Source organism: Ostrea edulis, chromosome 4 (assembly GCF_947568905.1).
Source record: "Ostrea edulis chromosome 4, xbOstEdul1.1, whole genome shotgun sequence".
NCBI classification, from domain to species: Eukaryota; Metazoa; Mollusca; class Bivalvia; order Ostreida; family Ostreidae; genus Ostrea; species Ostrea edulis.
Window position 1 is genome coordinate 84,564,441 of NC_079167.1, and position 27,500 is coordinate 84,591,940.

Sequence of the window (27,500 nt, forward strand, 5' to 3'; positions counted from 1 at the left end):
ATTTAACTCATTTATGTTGGTGGTACGTAATTTGCAGAAGAATGGATACCATAGATGGAAGTCCAACAAGGATGTACTCCAGTATTACTGTGTCTTTTGTTCATAAGAAGTAGAGGGCGTGTCATTTTGTTCATAAGAAGTAGAGGGCGTGTCATTTTGTGGTTACAATTTTCTGTTAACAGAAGCTCCTGTGGTGATTCAGAAGATGGAACCAGACAGGTCAACCAAGATGGAGGTCAGCAAAGAGGCGTTGGAACAGCTGTTAGAAAATGTTGTTACCTTTACCGAGGGATTCAATGTGGAGAGGTTGCAGAAGCTGTACAGTGTGTTCAGTCAATGTATCATAAGACACAGAGACAATCATAATAAAACAGACGTAATACAGGTAAGATCTCGTTATTAACTAACAAAAGACATTATTATACTTCAGTATGAGAATTCTATGCAACGCGTAATCTGATTGGTCTAGATAGTCACGTGCCAGGGATGACAGAACTTCATATCTCCCTCTCAAACATCATATCTCCCCATCATATTTACTTCTTGGGCAACCTCGTGCATTTTCCATATATTTTACGGCAAGGTAGACGTAGCTTATTGTGACGTCACAGTAAGTATGAGTCATTGTACTTTCATAGTTCGTAAGGCACAAAATATGCGGGTCTCTGATACACAGTTAAATCACCTGGTTTTGTTTGATACAAAAACAAGCAAGTAAATCAGCATTCAAGGAGAATGGAAATACAAAAAATTGTTATCATATCACTGTATTTCGTTGTTTGTACCTTCTACCGTAATATGTTGATGGCGCGGTGGTACTGTTAGAGCGATCTCGGCTACATGCAATGTATAGATGAGAGGACTCAAATTTCAAATGCACTTTTGTAGTCTTCCTTGTTTTCGGTATGATAAACAATTTATTGCATGGATGTTCGGGAGATATGAAGATTTATTCACCCAAGAAAAATCATTCCCCTCGGGCGTTACCCTCGGGGAATATGATTTTTCTTGGGTGAATAAATCTTCCTATCTCCTTCACTATCATGCAATAAATGTATAATATCATACGACACAGAGGCAATCATAATAAAACAGACATTATACAAAAGAGATCTCATTATTAACTAACACCATGTGATCAAAGATTTGTGCGATACTTGGGGAAACGAGTTAAATTTAGTAATATTTCAAGTATTGTTATTCTTTATTTTCAGGAGTTACAAACCATAGCAGAGAAGAGCTGCACACCGTCGTGATAAGAATAGATCTGTGAAGGAAATATAGATCAATGTCTGCATAACTACAAAAACAATTTCCTCTTACATTTAGGTAGCTACAATTATTAAGTAAAGTCAAGAAACTTAAAAAATAATGTTCAGATCAACTTAGACTGGCTGTGTTTATGCAGTGATTATATGGTACCATTCCATTGTATGCTTGAGTATGCAGTAATTGTATGTGGACAGTTGTATTGAGATATGCCTGTACAGACCCAGTGATGTCCAGTGTGAACTAGTGTCATACATTGTCAGAATATGTTACATTTCTCTTCCTATTCAGTGTAAATCCACTGTCGTTGTTAAGCATGCAAGACCAATGTGATTATATTGTCTAGTGTTTTTGTTTATTCTAAATTACAGATCATCGATAACCATGACTTAATTTCAATGTCACGCTGCTGTGTTGTTCAAGATGCACGTTTTCATTGTGTAAAATGAAATTTGTATTGAGAGGAAATTATTTATTTTCTTACTGAAGATAAATGAAGATTGTGTGTGAGAAAAATGTATATGTCTGTTTAGTGGATTATTTTGAACTTACTCAAAGTACAAATGTATAACCATATGCATGTATATATTTTTGTATTATATATTATTGCATATATTTAGTATTTATTGATTTTAAAATGCAAACTTCACCTTTGTTAAGATTGTATTTATCCCTTTTATTCTCTGACATGTGAAGTTCTTGATTCAGTTCAGAATTATTTCTGCTTCATTTTACTGTGATGATTTTACACACATTTTCCCAGGTTTATATTTTACTTTTATTTACATGTATGATTTTTCTTTTTTAGAAATGAAACAGCTGTATCTGTGTACGTCGGAAGTTATTTTATAGTCACTTATATTCCATGAGTACCATAGGTACTGAGATATTTCAAAGTATCTGTGGTGTCCAGGAAGATTGTTACTTAAACCTTGATATAAAATGTTTTTTCCTGGGTTAAATTGAATATGTGATTCCTTGTAATAAAGTAAAGGTGTAATTAAAGGGAAAATTAAAATAATGAAAAAACCTACAAAAACCAAGTCATGTTTGCAAGCCTTAAAATGCTACCAGTATATGTATATATACTGTATATATTGTTTTATACAGGTGATCATGGTTAAACATTTGTATGAACCGTTGTATGTACTTGAGTTTTGCTGATTTAAATTTTTTTGTACTTTTTAAAGGGTTATTATCAAGTCATTTTGTGTTCTAATGAACTGAACTCCTAGTGTGTGTTATTTATTGTAAAAATTTGTATTTATGCATGCATGATCTCCATTGTGAACGTTTAAGATTAATGTATTTTCATTGACAATTGTGTACTTGGAGTGGTGAATGCGGTTCATATACTCGCAGAAAACACATCAATATTGGATTATTCCATCATCATCAGTCTGAATACTGCAGAGTATTTCCAATACAATCAGGGACTTCATGTCGGGGAGAAATGCTAGATCCGCACACACACCGCCTAACCGTGGTGAAAGTCTCAGGAACACCGCTCAATTGTCTTATTTATTGTACTTACACCAATAAAGTTTTAACATTTGAACAAGTTATAACATCTTTTTTGTTTTACTACATGTGTATGACTAAAACCAAGCGAGAAATTATGGCCAGATGGTCGAGTTGGAGTACCACCGAAACAGTGGCGAAGAACAGGAATAAATGGCCTTCTTGTGCAGAGAAAGTTAAAGATAAGGATTAAGTACTAAAACATGTACATGTATTACATTAATGGGTTGGTGACAAAAATGACTAAGATAGCAAGATGTTTCACGGTTTGAAATGCACAGACAATTGAGACAAATTCTCCCTATAAGCTCAAATTACAGGCTGTACATATCCTTAATATGATTTATAAATTTCTAATTTCACCTTTCAAAATAATTTTGATATTATAGATGTAAAAACTTTAATCTGATGCCTGTGTACTCTGATTTGCTGTGAATACTGACTATTTTCAATGTCAATTGCCCTCCATGTTCTTTGTGCCGTTGGACATCTTGTCTAATCCAACACAAAAATTTGTCTCCCAGAATAAGTTGGGTCTGACAGGGTATACCTTGCTGTCATGGGAACAGAATTCTGTCTGTCCATCTTTTGTTTCTGAATGTTTGGCACACTAAGGCCTAGAATCTGCAAACTTTATTAGAAAGACGGATGAACTCGACAGCATTGTTTAAATGGACAGTTTGTATTCTGATGGTGTAGACAAGATGTTGCCATCAAAAAGAGGATTTAAAAAATTCTTCAATGGAAAACTTGGTCCTAGGGTATATGCTTCGCTTTATATGTAAATTGTACTGTAGATGCTTATTGTTTTAAATTGAAGTCTCGTCGGAAGTTAAACTTTGAACCCCCAGGGACCATGATTTGTATCTACATTATCTCCTGACATGGAGAACAAAGGTTCAGTTTAAAATGTACACTAGTACTTTGGTGGTACATGTACAAGAAAAGTACACTTCAGTGGTACATGAAATGTACACTTAAATGGTTTAAGATGTACACTTGGTTCAAGGAGATGTGCACTTTTAAAATGGTACAAGGCGAAGTACACTTAAAGGACACATCTCGTGTTTTCAAAGTATACAGAATTATATGCATTTTGTCTTCCTTATGCTTATAGAAATTAATTGTAATAGTTCGTTCGCTGAAGTATTCCGATAATTAGCCACAATACGGACTTAAATCTAAGCCCCGATTTCAAAAAGCCTAGTTAATTAGATAGGTAGTCACGTGGTACAGTGACGTCATATGCGACCTTCGTCGATCAACTTGTTGTAACAGTAGTGTTAGATATTTTTAAAACTCGGGTTTTAGGGGCCTAATTTATTTACCATGGATAACATTTATTTCGATGTTGACAAATTTCCAGAGTCTTATATCTTTTAGCCACCAGTGCATACAAATAGCGACCCAAATGTAGCGAGAAAAGCGAGTATGAAATCTGCTTAAATTTGCGAGTAAATAATGTTTACATCGGATCCCTGTCTAAACACAATTTGGTAATGCCATTTCTGTAAACAACTGTAATTAGAGTTGTTGCTTTTCTAAAATAAACAGTCCAATTATTATTAAATTTATTTTTGGAGAAGTTAGATAGGCCTAAATTATGATACGATTATGTATCATTGACAACTAGGCCTACTGTCACGGGTGCATTTCGAAAAAGAAAAAATAATAATAATGATCAAACTTATTGTGAAAATCACAATACTTTTAAATTATTTTATTAAAGCAATTTTATTAGGCCTAATCATTAATTTTTGTTACGTAGGAAGTGGGAGCGTGGCGTGCTGTTGTTGTAAACACGTACATGTACGCGTTCCTTAAAAAAAATGAAAGCATTATAATTCAATTCAAAGTCGGGAAATATTATATTTTATTATTTATAATTGAAAGTTCAATTATCTTTTATCTTTAAATTTCTTTTTTAAAACTACCAGTTGGTAGACACTGCTAGCAAAGTTCTGCCTATGTTGTTACAAGGTGAAGGTCAGTTGGTGCGAGTGTGTATTGAATTCGAGAGCAGAACGGAAAGCATATGCCGTAGGCCTATATGTTACAGTACAAGAAATGTACACTTAGGTGGTATAAGGAAAGGTATATATCTATGTAACGAGGAATTGCACACTTTAAGGAGGTACTCTACATCGTCATAATGGCCGACTTCCTTTTAAAACAAGGATGAAAATATGAATATTAGCAATATAAAAATAAATATATGTTTATTCCGTATATACATAAATACCAAGGATAACCCATGAAAGCTTATTTCCAATGGGGTCCTTTTTGATGCATGGAAGTTGGCGCTAGGGGGTCATTTATGTGGGAGGAAACCCACTTGTCCGAGCGGGCGACCGCCACACCCTCTCACATACAACCACTGCCGATCACTGGGATCGAACATGGGTCACAGCTGTGAGAAGCGAGAGCGCTACCCGGATACCTATATTCATTTGAATTGTTATCGCCTAGCTGAGTAGCTCAGTAGGTTAGCATGTGGACTGCTGCACTGTAGATTGCGGGTTGGAGTCCAGCAGGGGTTTTAAACTTTTTTCAGATTGCTTTCTACTAAAACAGCATTTTTTGACTTTAATAAAGTAAATTTGAAAGTTGTCCATTTCAAAATATTGTTGTATATATCCTCCACTTTTCATCCATATCAAATTTCTCTGGTGTAGCATACATCATTAAAGAGTGTATAGAAACGAGTATTGATCTATAGGAAATGTATACATCTGTGGTACAAGGAACTGCACTCTCTGATGAGTGTCTAGAAACGAGTATGGGTCTGTATTTCTAAGGAATATACACCGATTGATTAAATATTGTTTAACGTCCCTCTTAAGAATCTTTTACTCATATAGAGGCGTCACCACTGTCGGTGAAGTGCTGCAAAATTTAGGCCTATGCTCGGCGCTTAAAGCCTTTGAGAAGGGAGGGAGTTTTATCGTGCCACACCTGCTGTGACACTGGGCCATAGTTTTTACGGTCTCATCCAAAGGACCGCTCCATTTAGTCGCCTCTTACGACAAGGGATACTGAGGACCTATTCTAACCCGGGTTCCTACGGGATAATATACCCTGATGTTCTCTCCTGAAGTTAATACAAGAGAAAGAGGGATTGATTTCACTGCAAATGCTTTAGATTCCTTATATAGGTAAATTACTATAAATTTACAAGAGCTCTCTAGGATATAAAATGGTCGTCTTTCAGGCTACCATTAAGTTTGTACTCATCATGAGGAAGTGTTGTGCAGCCAGTATTCATGAGGATTGATTGTTTTGCGCCACACTCAACAATTTTTCAGTTATATGGTGGCGCCCAGTTTTTATTGGTGGAAGAGAGAACTCGGATACAATGTACCTGGGAAGAGACCACTGACCTTCCGAAAGTAAACTGGGAAACTTTCTCACTTACCGGCATGAGCGAGATTCGAACCCGCGCCGACAAAAGGTGAGAGGCCGTGTAATTTTAAGCGCGATGCTCTAACCACTCGGCCACGGAGGCCCCTATTCATGAGGAAGTGTAGTGCAACCTATATTCATAAGGAAGTACTGTGCAGCTCGTATTCATGAGAAAGTGTTGTGCAGCCCGTATTTATGAGGAAGTGTTATGCAGCCCGTATTCATGAGGAAGTGTTATGCAGCCCGTATTCATGAGGAAGTGTTATGCAGCCTGTATTCATGAGGAAGTGTTATGCAGCCTTTATTCATGAAGAAGTGTTGTGCAGTCCGTATTCATGAGGAAGTGTTATGCAGCCCCTATTAATGAGGAAGTGCTGTGTAGCCTGTATTCATGCTCATTTATGACATTTGCACAAGTGACTAAACATTTCTGTAAGTGTGACTTTGGAAAATTACCCTTTGTGTGTTGTAAGATTTTTGTTCATTTAGCAGTTTGCGATTGATACGCTGTACACATCTGTCCACAAGACACTGGTTTTTGTTCTTCGATACAACTTGTTAAACTTGAATGAAAGAAGTTGAATGATTCCAAACTTTGAGTAGTTTTCTGATTTTTTTTATTTACGTCAAAGTTGTACTTCCATTCGAAAAATAATGTTACTGCTCCTTAACCTTTACAAACAAAACTGAGACAGAACACGACAGATTTTCTTGTTTATGTACAGATACTGTATAACACATGACACATCCCTAGTTCATTCATTGTACAGCCAAATGTACACATAGCGTGGTGTACAGAATGAAGTCATGTTAATGAAATAAATATGTGAATGATATTCAATACAAATAATGGTGTGTAACATTATGCACTATGTAGTCGGGCCAGATCTCACACACCAGGAGTCCAATGTTTATATCACAATCTGCAGTCATCACCGAGAGCCTCATTTCTGTGGATACCTCTCAACAACCATTCCATGCCCCTGTAAAACACAAACGCTTTATTAATTCAAGTCTGAACAAATTACATTCTCCATAAATATCCAAGATCTCATTAGAAAATGCACTGCATTCCAACACTATTACAATCTGAATAATTCTTAAACATTTCTAGCTTTTACAATATCCAACCAATATAATCCAATATTGCCCATTTAATGATTAATACACTGTCCATGTTACATTTAATGATTAAATGCCCATGTTACATTTAATGAATACACTGTCCATGTTGTTACATTTAATGAATACACTGTCCATGTTACATTTAATTTAATGATTACACTGTCCATGTTACATTTAATGATTATACTGCCCATATTGTTACATTTAATGATTACAATACCCATGTTACATTTAATGATTACACTGTCCATGTTACATTTAATGATTACACTGTCCATGTTACATTTAATGATTATAATGCCCATGTTACAATTAATGAATACACTCTCCATGTTACATTTAATGATTACACTGTCCATGTTACATTTAATGATTATACTGCCCATGTTACATTTAATGATTACACTGTCCATGTTACATTTAATGATGACACTGCCCATGTTGTTACATTTAATGATGACACTGCCCATGTTGTTACATTTAATGATTACAATGTCCATGTTACAATTAATGATTACACTGTCCATGTTACATTTAATGATTACACTGTCCATGTTACATTTAATGATGACACTGCCCATGTTGTTACATTTAATGATGACACTGCCCATGTCGTTACATTTAATGATTACAATGCCCATGTTACATTTAATGATTACACTGCCCATGTTACATTTAATGATTGCCCATACTGTTACATTCAATGCTTACAATGCCTCCTGCTGCACAAGCAGCTATGAGAGCAAACTGGCCGTCCTCGTCAATAAGTCTGTTGGCAGCTGTGGTGAGCAGCCTCACTCCTGTGGCACCAAATGGATGACCAATGGACAAGGAACCTCCCCACAGGTTAAACTTGGACAGATCAGGGGTTCCTACCTGTAGTAAGAGAATCTCACGTCACGATCACTACTCAAAACAATGTCTTAAATATGATAGATTCACAAGCATCCCTGTCTTACAAAATGTTTTGGGGACCACAATCACATAATATTTCTATGTAGGTGGAAAGGTGTTATTATTATTCTCAAATTAAATTAGATGCTAATAATTTAGAAGTTGGGTTAACCATATTGAACTCTTGTCATTTCACAATACACACTCAACTTCTCAATTCTCTATACACAATACACATCCACATTTTCTATACACAACACCCACAACCCTTCTTCTCTATACACACCCACAATATCTACACACAATATACACACTCCTTCTCTACACACAATACACCTACCTTCTCACTTCTATTCATGTGATTCTTGGCAAAGTAATCCGAGTCCATGGCCTTCAGGTTAGCTAGAATCTGACCCTGTGAAAACAGAAAAATCAATAGAATCCTCTTAAGAAGGAATAACACACCAGAGAAATCTGATAAGGATGAACAGTGGAGAATATGTACAATAAATATTCAAAAAAGCAGATTCAGTAGAAAGTAATCTGAAAAAAAATTATCATCCAGGGTCACCAAAAAGTATGGGGCAGGTGGGAGGATTTCATTTTTTCATTTTTATTTTCTCAGAAAAATACAATGTATTGAAGACAAACGAGTTTTTTTCAACAGAAGTGCATCATTTAATGCCAGATGGATGATATTTTCACAGATGAATTCCAGGTTACTGGTAAGCTTTAATTTTAAACAGAAATATATCTAACTCCCTCAAGATTTACACTTGTATGAACACGAGAAATTAAGAAAACCATATAAATCTATTTTCTTCGGACAGATGAAAACAAGCGGTATTCTCGCGAGATTTTTTCTTCATGTGGCTTTTCACCACGTTGCTATACCGGAAATGTAAACAAGAAGTGTAATTACCGGAGTCGGACATGAACATTTTCCGGAAATCATAAGTTTCGCAAAATAAAATAAAGTGCACCGCCACGGCACATGATACGCCCGTCACATATTGTTAACAGTATAGATTGTACCCATTAAAACATTTTTTTTTATATCACCTTAATTAAATGTCACAGTGACCTTAAAGTAGGATGCGACACATCTTCTACCTAAGATGCATTAGTTGACCAATTTTGGTGATTCTAGGTCTAATAGTTTTCAAGTTATGAGCCGGACAAGTTTTTGCCATATATGGCCATATCTTCTTAATGAAAAGTCACAGTGACCTGGTTTTAATGTGCGACACACCTTCTACCCAAGATGTATCTACAGACAAAGTTTGATGATTCTAGGCCTTGTAGTATTTAAGTTACGGGTCGGACACGAAAAAGCTAACAGACGGACGGACAGACATGAACGCCATACCATAATACGTCCCGTCTTAAGACGGGCGTATAAAAATTCGAGGCGGGCCAATTTTTGAGGGGCGGGCGGGGATGGTATTAAGCTGAATTGGCCTTATGTTGATGTAGTATACTTCCTTAATCTAAATAGCAGTTTAATGTGATGTTATGTGTACAAATATCAAACACACAATACGAGTATACTGCACAAGTACTTACAGCGAAAGCTTCGTGGAACTCAAACACACTGATGTCAGACATGGCTAGACCAGCCTTCTCTAAAACTCGAGGAGTAGCATACGCCGGCCTGAAAATTCAAAATCAAATGTAATGGTGTGTCAGTGTTAAAATTCAGTCTAATGTAACAGTGTGTCTCAATGTTTTACTGTCAGTGAGAGAATTCTAGACTGATTATATAATGATGCCGTATGTTTTACTGTCAGTGAGAGAATTCTAGACTGATTATGTAATGATGTCTTATGTTTTACTGTCAGTGAGAGAATTCTACACTGATTATGTAATGATGTCTTATGTTTTACTGTCAGTGAGAGAATTCTAGACTGATTATGTAATGATGTCTTATGTTTTACTGTCAGTGAGAGAATTCTACACTGATTATGTAATGATTCTCAATGTTTTACTGTCAGTGAGAGAATCCTAGACTGATTATGTAATGATGTCTCAATGTTTTACTGTCAGTGAGATAATTCTAGACTGATTATGTAATGATGTCTCAATGTTTTACTGTCAGTGAGAGAATTCTAGACTGATTATGTAATGATGTCTCAATGTTTTACTGTCAGTGAGAGAATTCTAGACTGATTATGTAATGATGTCTCAATGTTTTACTGTCAGTGAGAGAATTCTAGACTGATTATGTAATGATGTCTCAATGTTTTACTGTCAGTGAGAGAATTCTAGACTGATTAAAGATGTTTATATGCAGTTTAAAATCATTGTAATGTATATACACATATATGCAGTAAAGTCTATTGCAGTCACCTTAATTCAATACCCCATATATCTGACATGATTCTGCAGAAAGGTGAAAAAAGCTGAAGGGGGGTCTGGGGGTCCTCCCTCAGTGGGGTACCTAGGGACAGAGATCCTATATCAGGAGGCTGAATGCCCCTAACCAAAAATGTATATTTTGATTTGAAGAAACTTTCCAGAAATGAATGTGAACTAATTTTGAGGCTTTAAACTTTTTAAAATTGCCATAGTTTCAAAATAAAAACACTCTAATACAAAAGATTGTTATTTCATGTTTTCAACAATTTGACAGTTTGCAACTGGTGAGTAATTCTGGCTTCTTTTTTTTTTTTTCAGTTTTGCAAAGCAATCTTTTACTTCTGATTCCGCCATCAATTCCCTTTTTAACATATTCCGCAGGCCGTTATCGATGGCCTTACCATTGCTGTCGTCTCTCTGTAATACTTTTGCGGACATTTTTGTAAGGCCCTCATGTTTACAATCAGTGTACATTCTGCTGATTGGGTGATACCGTAATGATTTAACCAATCAACAAGAAGAATACAATGAGGAAATACTTACCACTATGTGAAATTCAAAGTCAAAACCGGATATTTCAGAAAATAAAATTAGCAAAAGGTGAAATTTTTTGAGCAACCTAGAAATTTCCAGATGTGAAATTGTTATATATAAAGAACAGATTTTTTTTTTCAGTTCGGACAGTAGAATCCTGATTTAAAGCAAAGAAAAATCATGTCTAATATATACACTAATGAATACAAATACAATGGACAACAATGTAGCAATCATCACAGGAAAGCTGCCTGAAATGTTTACTTCAAGACAAGACACTCTCTAACGTAAATCACGTTTATCACGATGAATTAAATTCCTCACCCCAGCAGGAGCTGGTCTTTGGGGTCCTGTGATACATAAACAAACTCTCTGAGGTAGGCCTTGGGTTGAAATCCAAGCGCCAGGGCTTTTTCCTCTGACATCAACAGGCAGGCTGAGGCTCCGTCAGTCTGTGAGTATTGATAAAGCAATGTATAAATACTATAAATGTTTATTTACATTTCCTATGTTTTTGCCTTTGATAATTTACAAAATTTGATGATAGTCATTTCCTCATGAATGTGTTGCAGTTGTGAACAATGCAAATATGAATCTTGATAAATATATATGTGTCTATTTTAAAGACTGGGAATTCTGACAGAAATTAAAGTAGACTGTACATATAAAAAATTAAATTTTACATTTAAAAACACATGAAGATATGAATTGCGACGTTTCACTGTGGCATACTTTTCATAAAATGCTAACACGCTGATATGTACAGTGAAACATGGCTAAACTGACATGTACAGTGAAACCTGTCCACACCGACATATACAGTGAAACATGGCTAAACTGATGTGTACAGTGATAACTGTTTAAAATGACATGTACAGTGAAACCTGTCTAAACTGACGTGTACAGTGAAACCTGTCCACACCGACATGTACAGTAAAATCTGTCTACACCGACACATACATGGAAACCTGTCTAAACTGACATGTACAGTGAAAACTGTCCACACCAACATGTACAGTGAAACCTGTCCACACCGACATGTACAGTAAAATCTGTCTACACCGACACATACATGGAAACCTGTCTAAACTGACATGTACAGTGAAAACTGTCCACACCAACATGTACAGTGAAACCTGTCTAAACTGACTTGTACAGTAAAATCTGTTCACACCGACATATACAGTGAAACCTGGCTAAACTGATGTGTACAGAGATAACTGTTTAAACTGACATGTACAGTGAAACCTGTGTAAACCAACATGCACTGAAAGGTAAATTTTATGTCAGATTAAACAGAATGTCTGAATGGACAGTGTTAAGAACTTGATTAAAAGAGAATGGAAATTCACAGTGAAACAGATAATATACACCGTAAGTGTCATCAGACAGGTCTAAATGTATGTAGTGTATATATTAGACCCATTTTATTATTTCTCAAGTGACCTACCAGGAAAGAGGAATTGGCCGCTGTGATTGTTCCGTGTGGCTTGATGAATGCTGCTTTTAGCTTGCTCAGTTTTTCAATGGAGGAAGGTCTAATTCCATTGTCCTTCACAACAGTTTCAGCAACACCTGTCATAAAAACAGTACAATCAATGTTAAGTTTCAGCAACACCTGTCACATAAAAACAATCAACGTTATGTGTCACCCCACCAAACAGTGCTTTGAATTCATTCCAAATTATTTTTTAAGACTTTAAGTAAGATGTGTTTTCTTTTCAAATTAAATTGACAATTTTTATTAATACATAAGTTTATACACGTACGAATGTTATCTCATTTTCTTTGCAGTATTTATTTCACAATGTTTTCCTTATTGAGAAAACAGTGGAATAAAAAAAGATAATGAAACCCAAACCGTGTACAGAAATTCCGATTATTCCTTAAAAAGTTATGATTTACAAGCTGTGCACAGAAATTCATTACCTAATAAGCTTCCTATCATTCCTTATAGAGCAATCATTTACATTTTAATTCTTTCTAAATTACAGTTCTGAAAGAGATCCTACATTTTTGGAAGACACATTCACACACTTTCTTGATTTTTTTTTTATCACTGTAAGTACTTTCAGTACTTTGATTTGTAACTGTAGGACCTCCTTTAAAGTGAGTAAAAGGCTTACCTGGCACTTTGTAAGGTATAATGTCTGACAACAGTCCCTTTTCTGATGCCCAGTGAGCCTTGGTGTGTGATCTCAGGGCATACTCATCCTGATGAATACACCAACAGAAGTTAAAAACAGAGGCCATATACAACCATTTCTATTTAAAAAACCTTTACAGACATTGATTGCACAATACATTCTATAGCCCTGGGATGTACCTGCTCAATCCGGCTGATTCCGAAGGCAGCACACAGCCGGTCAGCAGAGTGACCCATGACCTCACCAGTAGAGAATTCTGCCACGGCGGGGATCTAGAAGTACAGAGGTGAATACAATTACATGTAGATCTGGAATAAAATCAATTCTGAGCCAGAAAACTAACGAATTTTATACAAAATGATTCTAATTATGAATTGCAATCACAAGAGGCCTTTGGGCCACATTGCTAACATGGTTTTGAACAATGTTCACCCCGTATTATAGAGGGAAGCTTTCAAATTTTGACTTTTCTGATTCAGTGGTTCTTGAGAAGACATTTTAATAATAATAATTTTAAAGTCGAACATACAAACAACAATGATCATAAGCTGGGGGTCATTTTGGTCTAACCAATCCCAATACAAATTAATCTTACAAACCTCCTAAACACCATGATTTCTTACAAAACCTTCTATACATAATGATCTCTTACTAACACTCCATACACAATGATCTCTTACTAACACTCCATACACATTGATCTTACAAACCTCCCATACACATTGATTTCTTACAAACACTCCATACACTTTGATCTTACAAACCTCCCATACACATTGATTTCTTACAAACACTCCATACACATTGATTTCTTACAAACACTCCATACACCAATCTCTCACCAGAGGGCATATTACGCTGCGCTACAACACCTCTGTCAACGTCTGAATGTCAAGATTCTTGGCAAAACTTATTTTTACCTATTGCGTAATAAAGTATGATTTTACAAGTTTTAGTGTTAAGCTTAAAATCTTATAGTAAGTTCACAAAAACAACGAATTCCATGATTATTCTAGTATTATTGGATGAATGAATATTTATATAAAACCTTTTAATTCGCTCAGGCGTCTCATATTTACCAGCATCTGCGTTTATAAAATTCAGAAAAGTGTTTGATTTGCTTAGATATGATCATTACAGTTTGATATGCTAAGTTAGTTTTAGTACGTTTTGATATGGATTTTTAGACGTTGACAGAGGTATTAGTGGAGCGTAGCGGGAATGATAACTCTGGGTAGAGATTGTCCATACATGTTAATCTTACAAACCTCCCATACACATTGATTTCTTACAAACACTCCATACACATTGATCTTACAAACCTCCCATACACATTGATTTCTTACAAACACTTTCATACGCATTGGGCATGTTTGAATGGGAAGACTCGGGTAACTCTAGAGTGATGCCTGTGCATGCACAGAGGCTAGACTCCTTGAATGTGAACAAAACAACAACTGTTGCTCTAGTGTTGTTTTGAAAAATGGCACTTGATTTGAAAATCATATCAATGACAATTTATTTATATGTGGTAGTTCATTTTGATACCATGCAGTATTTAATTTCTATTACATGAATATGCATGTTCATACAGTACTAAAATAGTGTAAATATCATCAAAATTAAACCAAACATAGAGGTATATAAGTCACCCCAAAAATTGACCTTATCTACAATATATTGAAATCAAAACATACATCTAGCAAGATGCTTAAAAATATTTATATCAATGATCAAAAACAAAACATCAGTTCATTTTAGTTATATGTATCTTTTTTCGTGGAAATTTTGCTTTTTATTCTCTTAAAAGTCATAATTTCACATGTTAAACTCAATATTTCTCTTCATTCTCCACCATGTTGAACACTTGATGCTCCCGCTAGAGTCAGGAGTATACTTTTCCAACCCGTGTTCAACACTGGTGTTATGAAATACATGTTTTATTTACAACTCTAGCAACTCCTGTAACTCGAGTTGTTCAATCAAATGTGCCCATTGATCTTTTACAAACCTCCCATACACATTGATCTTTTACAAACATTCCATACACACTGATTTCTTAAAAACACTCCATATACATTAATCTCTTACAAACCTCCCACATACATTGATCTCTTACAAACCTCCCACATACATTGATCTCTTACAAACCTCCCACATACATTGATTTCTTACAAACCTCCCACATACATTGATCTCTTACAAACTCTACACACATTGATCTTTTACAAACTCTCCACAAACATTGATCTCTTATAAACACTCCACACACATTGATCTCTTACAAACCTCCCCCATACATTGATCTTTTACAAACCTCCAAGAAGGCTGGTTTGGAAGCCAGTGTCTTAATGAGGAGGGACATCTGAGCCTGGGCTCCCTTGGTTTTGTTCATTTTAAGTGCCATCTGTCTGAGCTTCCTTCCCCATCTGATGGGTACATCCGACATAAACTCCACCCCTCCTGATACCACTGCATCTACCTGTCCAGATGCAATCAATCCAACACCTACAAAATACATCAGGCAAAGTCTCAAATCATTAGTTTTCTCATGTCTCTGATATATAATGTTCTAGACTACACTATACTGGGCTTGTCTACATTCAAATGAATCATAAGGTTTCTTCTTAGTTTACATATTGAATTATGGGGAAACCAGCCGGTCCATGGTGGTTGGAAAGTACAAATATGGGTCACAATGTGAGCTATGTAAATGTAGCTTGGTTTATTTACCTGTAGTTATAGCTTGGTTGGACGAGATGCAAGCTTGAGTCACATTGTGAGCTGTTTATGATTTAGCTTGGTTTATTTAACTGTAGTTATATCTTGGTTGGAGGAGATGCAAGCTTGAGTCATGGTGTGAGCTGTGTTTAATTTAGCTTGGTTTATTTTTACCTGTATATATAACTTGGTTGGAGGAGATACAAGCTTGAGTCATGGTGTGAGCTGTGTTTAATTTAGCTTGCTTTATTTACCTGTAGTTATAGCTTGGTTGGAGGAGATACAAGCTTGAGTCATGGTGTGAGCTGTGTTTAATTTAGCTTGGTTTATTTTTACCTGTAGATATAGCTTGGTTGGAGGAGATACAAGCTTGAGTCATGGTGTGAGCTGTGTTTAATTTAGCTTGGTTTATTTACCTGTAGTTATAGCTTGGTTGGAGGAGATACAAGCTTGAGTCATGGTGTGAGCTGTGTTTAATGTAGCTTGGTTTATTTTTACCTGTAGATATAGCTTGGTTGGAGGAGATACAAGCTTGAGTCATGGTGTGAGCTGTGTTTAATTTAGCTTGCTTTATTTACCTGTAGTTATAGCTTGGTTGGAGGAGATACAAGCTTGAGTCATGGTGTGAGCTGTGTTTAATTTAGCTTGGTTTATTTACCTATAGTTATATCTTGGTTGGAGGAGATACAAGCTTGAGTCATGGTGTGAGCTGTGTTTAATGTATCTTGCTTTATCTACCAGTAGTTATATCTTGGTTGGAGGAGATACAAGCTTGAGTCACGGTGTGAGGTGTTTATAATGTAGCTTGCTTTATTTACCTGTTGTTATAGCTTGGTTGGAGGAGATACAAGCTTGAGTCACGGTGTGAGCTGGAATATTCTGAGGCATTCCTGCTCCCAGTGATGCCTGAAGAAAAATGCAAGAAAACCATGAATTGAAGAAATGTTGTCATTGGTTCAAGTTTCAGAGATGAAAACATGACTAATTACCTTAAGGTATTCCATGTATAATGACCATATTTCATATCTAATAAATGGATGGTCGAATTTTTGTAATCATGGTATCATTTTGAAGGGTTCATCAAATAAAAATAATCCACCATAGGAATTTTCAAAATTTTGTTTACTGCTTGATTTATTTCACATAGAATTTAACATTGAAGTATATGGGAAAAGCATGTTTTATTACAATATTTGAAAAAGAAATTATATTTTCATATAAATCTCTTGGTAGAAAGTTACAAACACTTTCTCTTAGTGAAAATATGAAATAAAATTAATCATTGACCACACACGTTTTTAGAAAATTAGATTTTTCTTATTTTTACAAAGGGCAGACAACTCTTCCAAAAAGTCTTAAGTGCAAAAAGGTCAGCTTCTAATCATTTACCATTCATGTGAATTTCATCTGCTTCACTTTCATCATTATTTAACAATAAACATTTATGTTGATCTAAATCCTTCAAAATTGTTCATTATCCTTTCATTATACATGGAATACCTTAAATAAAATTAAACTGATAATTAGCATATAACTGACCTCCCTAGCCAAGTTGCTTGTGTTGACCTCCTGAATGACTGTCCCAAACACCACATACTCCACATCAGCTGTTGAAACATAAATACCCTTACATTTCTTAAACTCAATAAATCCATATTAGGCCAAAATAAATTGTATGTGTGTTTCCTATTTCACTTCCCAAAAAATTAGGTATGGTGGGTAAAGATAAAACATTTTATTTTATTGAAACATTCTATTTGAAATCTTAGTTTTTGATACACTTTGAATACATGTCTATCTACATTACAATTACTTTTCAAACATTTTGAAGATCAATAGAATCAGAGAAACTTGAACGCAAAAAAGAAAAAAATTCAAGTTTGAAAATTGCAGAACTTTTATTTCATTAATATATATTGTCAATAACATATTTAGGGTTGGCAGCAAAAAGTAGGTTGAGTTGGGAAACCAGAAACACACATAAAATCTATTTTGGCCTTACATGGAATCTATTATTGTTCAGGAATTGGGACTATTGAACAAAAAGAAGTCTCACTTGAAAAATACTTTCCTAACTTATCAAGTAGTTTTTGCTTTTACCAATATGTCAAGCAAAACTGTGATTGGTAATGTAAAAATGTCAGACAGATCAACTGAACCCTATACACTTGATTTGCTGGTCAGCTGTTCTACCCACGGTGCTACATAGGCCTAATGATTAAGTTTTTAATGACCAAGGGACTAAATATGGTGAATGTTTGGAGGAACCCTTGAACCTTTCCTGTCAGTCTCAGCCCCTATGAGGCTCCAGTTCCATTATTAATAAGAAATATAGAGGTCCCCTGTCATTAGTTCTTACTTAATTACAAACAAGAGTACCACAAATGGTACAACACACACCCGTTACACCTTCAGTGCAATATCTGTATCCATGATGAGAAAAAGTCCAGAAAACTGTTTGAACTACTTCTAGCCCTAAAGTAGGTCACGAAGCATCAATCAAGTTGAAAAGTGAACTGACTATGTATTTATCTGAGAGGGAGGTTGTGACAAAATTTTAGGGCAATACCTGTATTCATAGCGGGAACAAATATGGAAAATGAAAAGAAGGTTTTTTTACTAAGTGATACTACGACCTTGACCTTGAGAAACAATAGGCATCCTCCACTTGGCATAAGGTGTTTGACGGTCCTAGCCACAACGGTTCAGTCTGTATCCTGCCTTCAAGGTTTTCTTACCAAGTGATACTATGACCTTGACATTTTACCTTGGAAAAACAAAAGGTGTCCTCCACTTGGCATGAGGAGTATGTGTACAAAGTTTGATGGTCCAAGCCCCAATAGTTTTAGTCAGTATTCTGCCTACAAGGTTTTCCTATTAACTGAAACTACGACCTTGACCTTCGACCTCTAGTCTTGATAAACAATAGGCATCTTCCTCTCATCATGGTGATCAAAGTACCAAGTTATAAGATCCTGGAGCTTACAGTAACTGGGTGCCACCAGATAACTGAAAAATTGTTGAGTGTGGCGGAAAACAGCAAAACAACCAGTCAATCATTTTGCATACAAGATCCGGACAGACAGACAGACAACACAATACCATAATACATCCCATCTATGACAGGCTTATCAAAACTGGCTGTCATAATCACAAAGTAAATCAATCTTCTTCTTTAAAAAAAACTCACTTGTTTTAACAGCAGTTCTTTTCAGTAAGCCTCTGAAAAAGAGAAGAACCCTTGGCTACAGACTAATGAAGTTTGTATGCAGGAAAGAAAAAACCATTTTAATCATAGTGTATAGAGTTTGTTTGCAGACAAAATTACATATCAGGTAAACTGGGAATCTGTTGCCCTTTTCACACACACACACAAAAAAACCTTATGACTAAAAATATTGTAATTTCTTCACTTCTCATTCCTTGCAGGTTGTCTATATATAAAGTATGTCCATGGTTGATAAAACTTACATACTTACTTACAACATGGTGATTCGATTTCTATTGAGAGACAGAAAGTAATCTTTTATCTCAAATCGCAATATTTTTTGTGAAAAGAGCCATTGATTGCCTGCTATTGATCACATGATGAATTGTACGAGGACCTATATCTGTGAGATTGTGTCTCTGTGTTACATTGTAAGAATACAAATACTGCAACCAATATTTGTAGTGATAATCCAAAGTGAAATGAACACATTTGAAAATAAACCTGCAGCATGACTTCACGACCATGTAATGTGTTGATGAATTTCTTACAATAATGCGAATCTTACTACATAGTAAAACATGTTGATAACAAAAATGTTAAGAGGGAATGCATGATTACAATGAAGTAAATTCCTCAATTTTAGAAATATAATGGAATTTTGCATGGATACATATAGTACATGTAATGAAAGACTGTGACTGTCTTTGGAAGTATTTTAGATTAATAGTGTGAATGGCAATGCAATTACCACTCAGATCAAGCAGATATTTGTTTCATGAGAGTAAACTATAAGACTGACTGTATAGCTGTTCTAGCCAAATCGTGGGGCATCAGACTTTTGTAGGTTGTGCTGGACTGAAGGAAAGGCGTGCGAACCCCATCTACAAGGACGATGTTTCGGCCACCAGTTTTTGGTCTTCCTACAAAAAAAAATCAAATACAAATCAGTTTTTGTTTTTAATCATATTTCAATGGTTTCTTGATTGCAAGGTAACTGATGTGCACTTGACAATAAATTAAGAACATAACATCATTCTAACACGATGAAATACTTACGAGGAGACTGAAGTGATGAGGTGGTGCTCACACATCTCACTGCATCTGAAAAACGTCGAAGTTTATTACTCAGTACATACAGGAAAGCAATTCAGACTAGATGTTCCTTCCCTAAATTGGTATTCAAATGTAACCATTGATAAAAAACCAAGTACATATCTTTTAACAAGCTAAAGATATAGACATACATGTAATATCTCTTTCAATTTCACCAAACGATAATTGTTTGAACTTGAATTTACTTTAAATTATCTACTACCGTATATACATATATATGTACTCGCCTATAAGTCGGATTTTTGGGAGTCAATTTTTGGTCCAAAACTCTACATCCGACTTATTGGCGTGTCCTAAGAGGATTGGTATTTTTCTGGGCAGCGTAATGTAGTGTTTTTAAACAACTCCGACGATTATCATGGACTACCACACAAATGATTATTGTTTACAAATATCTAAACATATTGTATTGTTTATGTATTTTAAAATTATGTATAAAGTACAAGTATTTACATATTTTTATCTAGTTAAAAATTATTTACATACCGGTAACTAATAATTTCAATTCAACTAATGTATTGTTTATCGGTAAAATTGAATTACGAACCTGATTTAATATTGAAATATTCATAAATTATGTATACTGGCTGAAATATATTTCATAAAAGACTGAATATTTTTAACAGATAATTTAGATCATCATTCTTGACTCTTCGAAACTCTATTGTTGATACAATGAATTATACCAGAATCCCACAATAACAGTTTTCTGGAGGTGCATGCCATTAAATAAACATGGTGTTGGGTACTGGTAATTAGGAGACCATAATTGATTAAGTAAACAAAGGATCATTGTCCATAATAGATATTGGGTTGTGTTTAAACCCTAAACAGATATGGCTTGGATATTGAGCACCTCATAATTATTAATTTGTCAAATTATTTTTTGAAACATAGGCAAAAACACTAGATCATTGACTTGAAATTGTCAACCGATTCTGACAAAAATGTGTACCGACTTATAGGTGGGTCAATGGCAAATTCCTACAAAATAACCTTGAAAAATACAACCGACTTATAGGCGAGTATATACGGTAATATCATTTTACAGTCTATGAATGACACGTTTTACAGTTTACCATCTTTATTCTTCATCACTTTCTAAAGTTTTTCAATAATTTTACAGTGATGCCTTAGTATGCCCCTCTATCATGTTTTCTGTGAGATCTCTGTACTATCACACAATAAGAGATTGCTGTGACATAATTAAATCTAAATACATAAGGCCAATTCAACTTAATTGTTAGATTATCACCTTGCCCGCCCCTAAAAAATCGACCCACCCCAAAAAAATTTATTTTGCGAAACTTGCAATTTCTGGAAAATTTTCATTTCCAACTCTGGTATTTACACATCTTATTTACATTTCTGGTATAGCAACGTGAAAAGCCACACGAAGAAAATAGATATGGTTTTCTTAACTTCTCACGTTCTTACGGGTGTAAATGAAAGGAAGGGATTAATGTTCTTCATATCTTGAAGAAGTTTGGTATCTTTCTGTGTTTGAAATTGAAGCTTAACCTTGAATTCGTCTGTGAAATAAGCATAGATTGATATCCATCTGACATTAAATGATGCACTTCTGTTGACAAAAACTCGTTTGTCATTAATATTTTTCTCAGAATATAAAAATTAAAAAATAAAATCCTCCCACCTGCCCCATAATTTTTGGTGACCCTGGATGATAATCTGCTAATTACGTTGAATTGGCCTAAGCTAGATTTTATAATGTGATTCCACTTGCTGATTTGAGCACACAGCATAAATACAACAGTTATTGTCTATTTGCGTTTAAATATCATGAGTATAGCAACAAAGTCACATGATATAGAATGCATCTTCATTTGTTTTTACAGCTGTCAAAATTGTTATGGTGATCTGCATGTAATTAACGCACAGCTTTCAGGTTAGTCAAATGATTATGTTTTAGGGATTGTTTATGTTTGTTTGTAGCATAAGTCTTTGAACCTGACTGTGGAATGGAACTTCAACCAAAACATAAGCTGATAAGGTGGCAGTCTTCGACGTTAACCAGTGGCCCGATGCCAGTAAAATCGGGATCGGGCTTCTTAAAATATTAAACCCAGGAGTCCGGCAGGCCTGTCAATGTTTTCTTATATATTCTGTATATATTACAAATAAAGCGTGAGATTGACTCAGACTAAATGTCATGACTTAGTAGTCAAATTTCGCATAGAAAAACGATCAACCATGCTGCCTTTTCTGAAGTATAGGGAGGGGGCTGGTCCGGGAAATTCAAAACCATCCAAGCGTATTTCATAATCACAACCATCCGATAAAAAAACCCAACCCAAAACCTGTCGTACGAGGAGAAAAGAGCGAAAATTCATCCCCCATTGGACCGACGGTAGGCCTTGGCTAACATTTGATGCTGGAGAAAACAAAATGTTTTGTACGCGGTGTATACAAAACAAAGTTGAACATGAGCTGCTGATGTATCTGCGAGATTAATATGTTGAAAAATAAAATAAGACAATCCTTTTAATGTCAGTTATTCTATAACTATGATCATCTTCATGATCTTGACCTGTATTTTCCTACAGTAGAACATGCATGTATCTATAGTGTAGAATCAGCAAATGACATGTGGTCAGATTAGAAAAAAACATTTTGGGCCTGTAAAATATTGTTCGGGCTTGCACAATTATTATACTGGGAGGCCCGAAGGGCCTGTGCTTTACAAAGTTTTTCGTGAAGACTGAGGTGGGGTGTTTTTTTTTTAATGAGTATACTTTCCTCTTTTCCACAACCTAATGCATAATTCTTGCTGCCAATGGAAGATAACTCAAGTTATTCACAGAAGATCGCATACAAATATCAAGTGTTACTTCATGATCAAAATGCGTGATGCCTTGTTCAAAGTCAAACTCAGAGCTGTGGGTAGTACTAGTAAAGTCTCCATGTAACCTTGAACTACTTGTTTCATTGTGCATAGCGCGACTTTTACCTTTAAAAAAACACCTTGTGACATTTCCGTACTTCACCGCTGTTAAGACTGGAGTCGCCATTTCTTTCTCAAACCTTGGAGACCTGTTGATGTAGTCGGTTTGCTTGCTTGCTCTTTGGACCCTAATCTAAGTCCATAAAATGCTTTGAAAACTGTACATCAAAAGCACAGTAAATCAAACGTTACGATGATATAAAATTCACCGTGCTACAAAAGTCTTTGATGCGTTTAGAGGCAATAGTTTTGTAGTTAACGTAGTCCAAAGTCTTGGATGCGTGTGACTGGAGTCCAAAGAGCACTCCGCAAGCCGGCTCCGTGAAAAGGATGGCAACTTCTATTTTGAAAGCAGTGCAATTCGCACGACTACGGAGTCCGTGTCTAAAAGGTAAAGAAATTCGTTGTTATTGTCGATTGCTTTATTTTCTGAATGTTGGGGTTGAAATTTTATCGCGTCCAAGTTATCAAATCCGAAATTATATGACCTTAGGGCTTGTAAGGTTACTCAGTTACAATAAATGATACAATGATGCTTAAAAAGGTTTCCCCAAGCCCATCACTTAAACGCTGCATATCTTCATAATTATTCACTGTGTACCTTTTTTCTTTTACAGCTCACAAACATTGGTTTAGCACATCATCAGCTTTACAAAGTAAGGAAATTTAGCAGCTTTCTCTGACGTATCAGTGTTTATTGAGAACTTTTGCGGACTTAAATGTTATGTTGTATTCATGGTAATATGTTGGGAATGCTAATATTTGAGGGAATCACTTCAATGCATTATCCTCAATTTGATTCATTATGACATTTATAGGTAAAACGTTGCATTCTCAGAACTACAAATCTAGGCAGGTAAATTTGAAGTTCAATGGGCTCGCTAGTGTAGAATTTAAAACACACTACAGAACCACAAGATTGACAAATAAAGTCACGGAGATTCAGAACAAGACCTACTTGTGTCAATAAATTAATCATACTCTCTACACAATCATTATTTCACAAGATCTTTGAGTTTATCAGCATATATGTTTACTTTGTATGTTCACATGTTGAGCTGTCAAAGTCATAAATACACCCAGAATTGGTTACATGAGAAATTAATATTTGGATGCCTTATTTTCAACACACTGGAAAAGTATGTAACGGTCATTGTTTATTAATCATATCTTGAAACCCAGATAAAAACTATCATTTTACTTTAAAACAAAGTTTTTAACCATAAAAAATATGAAAAAATTCAAATATTGGGTAAAAAAAAAACCCACATGCTTTTTTTTTCAAATTTAGCAATTGCTAATTTAGCCAGAGGTGATAGCTAACACGACCTCATTCTTTTTTAAAAAAGGTGTCCCCAACTCTCCCAGAGTGCCAGCATATGTGGGGTGAAGTTCTGGGGGTAGTCACTCACCTGATAGTACTTGAATCCCAACATGGGTGCCAAATATTTTACTTTTTGATGGAAGTCTTCTGGCTTTTATTATGTAAATTTATCATGTAAATTTATGATTGGGTCAATTTCAACCAAATTTGGTACAAAGCATTCTTGTGTAAATGAGATTTAAAGAGACACTACAGCTCATTTTGCGCAAAAATCATGAAATGACAATTTTCCTAGTGCTTTCTCAATTTTTGTTGCATTGTTGAAAGTATGAACTTTGCGAAAATAACACTTATCTAAAGTTAAAAATTATCGTTTTAACGTAAAAATTAATACTTTTTGATGGCCTATACAAAAAATATCGAGTCTCCTCCTTTCAGTCTTCAGACGCATGCGCATAGACAGTAAACAGTGCAGCATGTCGTCCAGTGAGAGAAAGTGTAGTTGACAGATCTAGAATTTTGACAGATTCTGTGAGAAAAGAGGTAAAAATAGAATGAGATAAAACTCATACGTGAAAAATAATTTACCTTGGTATCAGTTTGACCGTTGGAAAACAAAGAGCTCGGAGAAACCCATGTAACTCAGTGGCGGATCTAGGATTTCCGAAGGGGTGTGAAAGTCAAAGATTAGCCACAGTAATCGGCCATTCTGGTGCAAAATTTGGATTTTCATTCACAATCTGTGGCGTAAAAAGGGAGGGGGGATCCTGCCCCCCCCCCCCCCCCCTAAATCTGCCATTGAGACTAGCTGCGAAGACACTACTTTTAAAAGTAAGTGCTATTTTTATCTGAGCACGACACGTGTTAGTTGTAAAAATATCGGTCAATGGGAACATGGAAGGGTTTCTGTTGAAATAATGATTTATATAATTGCTTATTTTAAGGAGCAGGGAATACTCTTATACTTAAAAGGTGAGTGTGCACCCCATTGAAGGGGAATTAAAATAATTTCCTACACAACACCTTTGCTGTCATTCAAAACCACGTGATGTAAATAAGCATTCAAAAGTCCGAGTAAGAACGAAGAAACCTTTGAATTCCGAACGATCTTCAAAGTGCAGTTGAGAGTAAATTGATGCATCCCAATTGTTCAAAATTTTCAGTATCGATATGAATTTTATCATTTTATCAATACATGTTTTAAAAAACACTTTATTAAAATGTGGAAAATGAGCTGTAGTGTCTCTTTAAAGTTTATTCAATAGATGGATCGTGTACCTTTCCAAGGGAAGATGATTGAAAATTGAGTGGGTTGATTAAAACATCTTCCCAAGAAAATGTTACCTTTCAATTTGGGTTTAGGATGAACTTTCAAGAAAGGTTTATATTCCTACAAAGATAGATTATAAATCAATATGCAAATATACTCAATACCTTACATTAGCAATGTAGTCGATGAGCCTCTTGTTATGCAGAGGGACTAAGTCACTTGTTTGCAGACAGGCATTATTACATAGATGTATGTAGTTAGTGTATGTTATTTTCTGTATTCAGAGCATCTCAAATATGAAGTGAAGGATGATGTCGCAGTGATTACATTTGATACACCAGAGTCAAAGGTAGGAAAAGTTTATGACTAAGACTTGCATCTTCTAAGAATCCCAAAATGTGTCAGGGTGATATTTTAGTTGGAGTATAGAACTGCTTTGTATTCATGAAATGATATTTGCGTTAAACTGGCTGTCAATGTAGATATATCTTTTAGTGTTAAATCTAGGATCTAGAGAGGGCACACATATCATATGTTCAAAAAGGCACTTTTCGTCGTGGAAAGACAATTTTGGGACACTTCCATTGTATCATACTATGATAATAATAGAATGATCATTTAGCTTCTTTAAAAGTTAATACTTGCTGTCTTGATTTTAAACTTTTCAATCAATCTTGTGAAATAAAGAACAATTGTTTGTATTAACAAATATTTTTTTTAAAAATTATAAAGAAGAAAGGGCATGGTACAATCAAAAAGGGCATGGCGCAGCACCATGCTAGTTTGCTTTAGATTTAACACTATCTTTTGTACCACAGAATTCTATTCTGTGAATGTGAGAGATAGGTCTTTCATCTTTAGCATGTATTGTACTTAGCATAAGTCATGTGAGAGTTATTTAATATATACATTGTACCATAATTGATGATGCTTTAGCAGGTAACATTTATTCCTTTCAATGTCCTTGTAGTTCATTCTCAGTTCACTGCTTTATGCTGTACAATATTTTGGTTTCAAAGGTAAACACTTTGTCCAGAGATGTCCAGTCAGAATTTGAGGAATGTTTCAACAAGGCCTCGAAAGACCCCAATGTTCACAGCATGGTTGTCAAATCAGGGAAGCCAGGATGTTTCATCGCAGGGGCTGACATTGGGTCAGTATTTGTTAGATAAAGAATTAATATATCATCAACACAATCTATCTCAAATCAGGAGTCTTGATCTTCTGAGTGCTTTGCTTTTTGTAGAATGCTATCGGCTTGTAAAACAGCAGAGGAGGTGGAAACCTTGTCACGGAATGGACAGATTCTGTTCCAAAAAATGGAGGACAGTAAAAAGCCAATAGTAGCTGCCATAATGGGAACATGCTTAGGAGGAGGGCTGGAGGTGAGTTAATGAATTGGGACAGTAAGAACATCATTGATCTGGGGGGGGGGGGGGGGGGGATTATAGGTACCATTGAATTTGTAAGCTGTTTCCAGAATTGTTTGTAATTTTCTTCATTACTTGAATTGGTAACTGAAAGAATTGTGAATCATGGCACTTGAAAGTATGAAATTGACTCATAAAAGGTACCAGTACTTTTAATGTTTAACTTTGAAGTTTTTATAATTTTCTCTTGCACTGTTGATTGATTTTAGGTGGCTCTGG

At 35.3% G+C, this 27,500-nt stretch overlaps 3 protein-coding genes across 3 annotated transcripts in view; 2 read left to right on the forward strand and 1 right to left on the reverse strand.

The window, feature by feature from the left end:
- LOC125669201 (ATPase family AAA domain-containing protein 2-like) overlaps positions 1 to 2,834 on the forward strand; it is a 30,102-nt gene extending 27,268 nt beyond the window's left edge. Inside the window, exons 22-23 of the mRNA XM_048903642.2 lie at positions 183 to 385; positions 1,215 to 2,834. Coding sequence (XP_048759599.2) covers positions 183 to 385; positions 1,215 to 1,256 — 245 coding nt within the window. The 3' untranslated portion in view covers positions 1,257 to 2,834. The remainder of the gene's footprint in view (positions 1 to 182; positions 386 to 1,214) is intronic.
- Positions 2,835 to 6,893: 4,059 nt separating this feature from the next.
- Positions 6,894 to 23,417, reverse strand: LOC125668231 (trifunctional enzyme subunit beta, mitochondrial-like). The gene is made up of 15 exons (XM_056164018.1): positions 23,264 to 23,417; positions 20,239 to 20,283; positions 19,982 to 20,102; positions 19,162 to 19,193; positions 17,511 to 17,578; positions 16,790 to 16,877; positions 15,568 to 15,758; positions 13,430 to 13,522; positions 13,230 to 13,317; positions 12,554 to 12,678; positions 11,428 to 11,555; positions 9,778 to 9,865; positions 8,548 to 8,626; positions 8,029 to 8,189; positions 6,894 to 7,175 (listed from the first exon to the last, which is right to left on the reverse strand). The coding sequence occupies exons 1-15, from the start codon at positions 23,322 to 23,324 to the stop codon at positions 7,137 to 7,139; spliced, it is 1,407 nt and encodes a 468-aa protein (XP_056019993.1). The 5' UTR covers positions 23,325 to 23,417; the 3' UTR covers positions 6,894 to 7,136.
- A 23-nt stretch (positions 23,418 to 23,440) lies between these two features.
- Positions 23,441 to 27,500, forward strand: part of LOC130054403 (trifunctional enzyme subunit alpha, mitochondrial-like) — a 15,808-nt gene continuing 11,748 nt past the window's right edge. The window contains exons 1-6 of the mRNA XM_056164017.1: positions 23,441 to 23,648; positions 23,875 to 23,913; positions 26,136 to 26,200; positions 26,871 to 27,004; positions 27,098 to 27,236; positions 27,491 to 27,500. The exon at positions 27,491 to 27,500 is cut by the window's right edge and continues 110 nt beyond it. Coding sequence (XP_056019992.1) covers positions 23,588 to 23,648; positions 23,875 to 23,913; positions 26,136 to 26,200; positions 26,871 to 27,004; positions 27,098 to 27,236; positions 27,491 to 27,500 — 448 coding nt within the window. The 5' untranslated portion in view covers positions 23,441 to 23,587. The remainder of the gene's footprint in view (positions 23,649 to 23,874; positions 23,914 to 26,135; positions 26,201 to 26,870; positions 27,005 to 27,097; positions 27,237 to 27,490) is intronic.

Coding starts and splice junctions, on each gene's coding strand:
- LOC125668231 (XM_056164018.1), bottom strand. CDS start 23,324: ATGGCGACTCCAGTCTTAACAGCGGTGAAGTACGGAAATGTCACAAGG. Junction 20,103..20,238: donor CTCATCACTTCAGTCTCCTC/GTAAGTATTTCA, acceptor TTTTTTTTGTAG/GAAGACCAAAAACTGGTGGC. Junction 9,866..11,427: donor AAAGACCAGCTCCTGCTGGG/GTGAGGAATTTA, acceptor TTGAATTTTCAG/GCCGGCGTATGCTACTCCTC.